The sequence below is a fragment of the Salmo salar genome, chromosome 03 (assembly GCF_965601325.2).
Source record: "Salmo salar chromosome 03, fSalSal1, whole genome shotgun sequence".
NCBI lineage: Eukaryota > Metazoa > Chordata > Actinopteri > Salmoniformes > Salmonidae > Salmo > Salmo salar.
This window is the reverse complement of record NC_138293.1, coordinates 102,477,498-102,482,886: the sequence shown is the minus strand read 5'-3', so window position 1 is coordinate 102,482,886 and position 5,389 is coordinate 102,477,498. Positions and strand designations below refer to the sequence as shown.

General features: G+C 41.3%; 1 protein-coding gene across 1 annotated transcript; it reads right to left on the bottom strand.

Moving 5' to 3' along the window:
- Window positions 1–2,855: 2,855 nt before the first annotated feature.
- LOC145877451 (NLR family CARD domain-containing protein 3-like) lies at window positions 2,856–4,833 on the bottom strand. Its single transcript, XM_082972974.1, has 3 exons — window positions 4,658–4,833; window positions 4,301–4,529; window positions 2,856–3,920 (listed from the first exon to the last, which is right to left on the bottom strand). The coding sequence occupies exons 2-3, from the start codon at window positions 4,509–4,511 to the stop codon at window positions 2,881–2,883; spliced, it is 1,251 nt and encodes a 416-aa protein (XP_082829100.1). The 5' UTR covers window positions 4,512–4,529; window positions 4,658–4,833; the 3' UTR covers window positions 2,856–2,880.
- Between the last annotated feature and the right edge of the window lie 556 nt (window positions 4,834–5,389).

The following is a 5,389-nucleotide window of genomic DNA, read 5'->3' as shown; positions in this document are numbered from 1 at the left end:
ACAACAAACGTAATCAAACTTTTGTAATAGTAAATCTGACTTTGGTCAGGGCTAAACTTGGTCGGTGTCTAACCTCTTATGGCTAGGGGGCAGTATTTTCACGGCTGGATAAAAAACGTACCCGATTTAATCTGGTTACTAATCCTACCCAGTAACTAGAATTTGCATATACTTATATATGGATAGAAAACACCCTAAAGTTTCTAAAACTGTTTGAATGGTGTCTGTGAGTATAACAGAACTCAAATGGCAGGTCAAAACCTGAGAGATTCCTTTACAGGAAGTGGCCTGTCTGACCATTTCTGGAACTTCTTTGCCATCTCTATATTTTACTAAGGATCTCTGCTCTAACGTGACACTTCCTACGTCGTCCATAGGCGCTCAGAGCCCGGGAAAAACCTGAATGTCGTCATCCCAGCCCCAGGCTGAAACACATTATCGCCTTTCTCAAGTGGCCGATCAAGGGACTGTGGGCTTAGGCGCGTGACCTGGCCGCCCCCGTCTTTGTGATTTTTTCCTCTGTTTGCCGAAAAGGAGATTCCCGGTCGGAATATTATCGCTTCTCTACGAGAAAAATGGCATAAAAATTGATTTTAAACAGCGGTTGACATGCTTCGAAGTACGGTAATGGAATATTTAGAATTTTTTTGTCACGAATTGCGCCATGCGCGCGACACTTCTTTACCATTTTGGATAGTGTCTGGAACGCACGAACAAAACGCCGCTATTCGGATATAACGATGGATTATTTTGGACCAAACCAACATTTGTTATTGAAATAGCAGTCCTGGGAGTGCATTCTGACGAAGACAACAAAGGTAATGAAACTTTTGTAATAGTAAATCGGAGTTTGATCAGGGCTAAACTTGGTCGGTGTCTAAATGGCTAGCCGTGATGGCTGGGCTATCTACTGAGAATATTGCAAAATGTGCTTTCACCGAAAAGCTATTTTAAAATCGGACATATCGAGTGCATAGAGGAGTTTGGTATCTATAATTCTTAAAATAATTATGTTTTTTGTGAACGTTTATCGTGAGTAATTTAGTAAATTCACCGGATGTTTGCGGGGGGTATGCTAGTTCTGAACGTCACATGCTAATGTAAAAAGCTGTTTTTTGATATAAATATGAACTTGATTGAACAAAACATGCATGTATTGTATAACATAATGTCCTCGGTGTGTCATCTGATGAAGATCATCAAAGGTTAGTGGTGCATTTAGCTGTCTTCTGGGTTTTTATGACATTATATGCTAGCTTGAAAAATGGGTGTCTGATTATTTCTGGCTTGGTACTCTGCTGACATAATCTAATGTTTTGCTTTCGTTGTAAAGCCTTTTTGAAATCGGAAAGTGTGGTTCGATTAACGAGAGTCTTGTCTTTAAATAGCTGTAAAATAGTCATATGTTTGAGAAATTGAAGTAATAGGATTTTTAAGGTATTTGAAAATCGCGCCACAGGCTTCAACTGGCTGTTACGTAGGTGGGACGAATTCGTCCCGCCTAGCCCATAGAGGTTAACTAGCCTGATAAGTCAAACATGTCTGATATGAACATTGACATAAACCCTCTACATACTTGAGTTTCTCCAGTCTGCAGTGTGGATCCTCCAGTCCAGCAGAGAGCAGTCTGACTCCTGAGTCTCCTGGGTGATTGTAGCTCAGGTCCAGCTCTCTCAGGTGTGAGGGGTTTGACCTCAGAGCTGAGGCCAGAGAAGCACAGCTTTCCTCTGTGACTTGACAGCCTGACAGCCTGACAAAGAGATCATCATGAATTCACAAACACACTGTTAATTTAACAAGTAGTGTAGAAGGACAATGGCAGATGCATTTGGTTTATTCTCTCCAACAACATGTAGATTCATCTTCCTTCTAATATAATTGTATGGTTATATCGTCATACTAATGTGAACACCAATACACCGATTCAAAATGGTTTTCAATATAATATTATATACATGCAAATCAATGCATTTATTCAATACATTTTTCAAGATAACATTATATACATATTTTTCTATAAACTGAATATTTCTTCCTGATGATTAGTTCTTACATGTATTTTATTTAATCACAGAACAGCTCTGGAGGCTTTGACCACTGGCAGCAGCCTCAGAAGACCTTCCTCTGATCTGGAGTATTTCTTCAGGTCAAACACATCGAGCTCCTTTTCTGAAGTCAGCAACACAAAGACCAGAGCTGACCACTGCAGGTGACAGGTTGGGTTTTGAGAGACTTCCTGATCTCAGGTAGCTTTGGATCTCCTCCACTAGAAAATGGTCATTCAGTTCATTCAGACAGTGGAACAGATTGATGCTCCTCTCTGGGAAGGAAGAGACAGGTCCACACTGGAATAAAGAGATTATTCTGTCACTGGGAAAACTGGCTTTTCAACAGCTTGTGAATGGCATTCTGATTTTCTATGAAGAAGACCTGAAAGAGGCTGGCATTGATGTCAATGAAGCCTCAGTGTTCTCAGGATTGTGCACACAGCTCTTTAAAGAGGAATGTGGGCTGTACCAGGACAAGGTGTACTGCTTTGTTCATCTGAGCATTCAGGAGTTTCTGGCTGCTCTATATGTGTTTCTCTCATTTATCAACAACAATGAGAATGTAATGAACAATCTGAAAACAAAAGATGAGCCTGAAGTAACTTTCTACAAGAGTGATGGGAATCTAATGGACAAACTGCAAACAACGTCCAGGAACCTTTCTGTGAGGATCAGACAAAGGCGTAAAGTTACCGTCTACAAGAGTGCTGTGGATAAAGCCTTACAAAGTGAGACAGGAAACCTGGACCTGTTCCTCCGCTTCCTTCTGGGCCTCTCACTGGAGTCCAATCAGAAGCACTTACGAGGTCTACTGACAAAGACAAGAAGAAGCTCACAGAGCCATGAAGAAACAGTCAAGTACATCAAGGAGAAGATCAGGGAGAATCCTTCTCCAAAGATACTTTTCATTCTTCTGTTTGGTATGAAACACCACAATGTGTGTGTACATCTCAGTCAGAGTCTTGGGCATCTCTTCTCTCTTATATTCCAACATGTGTTCAAGGACTATTGCAGAAATCCAACAGAAGACTGGAATGTGGCACATGATGTGGAGGCTCCTTGATGTCTTTATGTGTGAGATGATTCTGTTGGCCAGGTCCTCATCACGGAATCTCTTCCTGAAGTACTCCTCCTTCTGTGGGTCATTGAACTCTCGTACCTCTGTCACCTGGTCAACACATCCTGAAGGGATCTTATTGGCTGCTGCAGGTCGGGTAGTTATCCAGAGGAGAGCAGAGTGAAGCAGATTTCCCTTGATGAGATTTGTCATCAGAACATCCACTGAGGTTGACTCTGTGACGTCACAACAGATCTTGTTCTTCTGGAAGTCTAGGGGCAGTCGGCACTCATCCAGACCATCAAAGATGAACAGAACTTTGTACTTGTTGGAGATTTTTGATTCTTTGGTTTCCATTGAGAAGTGATTGAGAAGTTCAATGAAAGTGTGTTTGTCCTCTTTCATCAAATTCAGCTCCCGAAAAGGGAATGAAAATACAAATTGGACATCCTGATTTGCTTTTCCTTCATCCCAGTCCAGAATGAACTTCTGCACAGAGACTGTTTTTCCAATGCCAGCGACTCCCTTTGTCAGCACAGTTCTGATAAGTTTGTCTTGTCCAGTTAAGGGTTTGAAGATGTCGTTACATTTGATTGCAGTCTCTGGTCTTGCTTGTTTCCTGGTTGTGGTCTCAATCTGTCTCAGCTCATTTTCATTATTGACCTCTCCTGTTCCACCCTCTGTGACGTAGAGCTCTGTGTAGATCTTATTGAGAAGTGTTGGGTTTCCTTGTTTAGCGATCTCCTCAAATACACATTGAAACTTCTTCTTAAGATTAGATTTGAGTTCACGTTGGCAAATCACAGCAAGCTCATCTGAATGAAGAAATAACACAGAGGATATTAATATTATGTCTGTTTTAATGCCTACAGTATTGGAGGACTGTTGTAAAGTTTAAATTATAATAATTTATTATCTTAACTGTCTATGTAAATGTGTAAATGTTCTCATAATGTATTACAGACTGGTGTGACTGATTATATTATTATTGGTATTATTGATGGTATTATTAATGTTGTCTCTCTCTCTCTAAATTAATCACCACAACACATCCCTGCGCTACTTGATGAGGTCACTAGGTGTTGTGTTGAGGCTGCTACAATATCATTGAGTTACACAGCTACTTTAGCTGTACTTTAGCTACAGCTTTTAAATGTTATAAAACAGCATTCAACATGAGGCAGACAGCTCTTACTTTTCTCTAGTGTGTCAGCAAGCTTCTTCTGGTTCATTTTCCTCAGGACGTGCAGTGTGATCTTCAGAGCCCCCTCTCTGGCACTGCTCTCCTGCTTCTCATCTTCAGCATCCACCACTTCCTTATCCTGCTTCTGACTCTCAAAGCCTTCTGGGAGTTCTGGACTAAGAATCCTCTTGAACATCTTCAGCTCGTTCTTCACAAATGTCATAATATTCTCTTCAAGCAACTGAAAAAAATTAAGTAAATAAGTTAAGCAAGAGAAGAAATGCTTTCTCATTAACACATTAATGAATGATTGACGGGTCAACTTGATTGAGGTAAACAAAAACAAATGTACATAACAGGACCAGATACACTGAATATGGAGGCCAGGTCTGTTTGATGACTCTGGGCAGACTGACCACTGAGAATCTCTGACTCTGATCTCTCCTGTTGGTTTCTGTGGACAAAACATGAGATTACATCTCCTCATCCAGGGAGTACACACACACACACACACACACACACACACACACACACACACACACACACACACACACACACACACACACACACACACACACACAGACACACACACACAGAGGGAGGGAATGTTGTGTTTGTTTAATATTGTTTTAGGACTATGAAATGGACAAAAGGATTAGCCTATGGATTATGAAAACAACGAAAATAAATGGGAAAATGGAAGAGGAGAAATGACTAGAGACAGTGTTGTTTAACTCACTGACCATGACCCATGAGTTCTTCTTACCTTTGTTCAGTAGAAAAGTCTCCCTCTCTAAAACATATAGGACGGTCCATAGACTGGTCACTCTTCATAGACACACAGCTGGGAACAGGGGAGGCTGGTCTCTCCTGCTTGATTGGTCTTCAACACAACAGAGACAAACATTACATCTCTCATCTACTCTGATCTCAGATGGGGATACATAAGAAGAGCTCGGGATCAGACAGACAGACAGACAGACAGACAGACAGACAGACAGACAGACAGACAGACAGACAGACAGACAGACAGACAGACAGACAGACAGACAGACAGACAGACAGACAGACAGACAGACAGACAGACAGACAGACAGACGA

What these genes read in the sequence shown, in the direction of transcription:
- LOC145877451 (XM_082972974.1), bottom strand. Translation starts at nt 4,511, where the DNA reads ATGACATTTGTGAAGAACGAGCTGAAGATGTTCAAGAGGATTCTTAGT. An exon ending in TGCTGACACACTAGAGAAAA is followed by an intron (nt 3,921 to 4,300) that starts GTAAGAGCTGTC and finishes TTCTTCATTCAG; the next exon opens with ATGAGCTTGCTGTGATTTGC.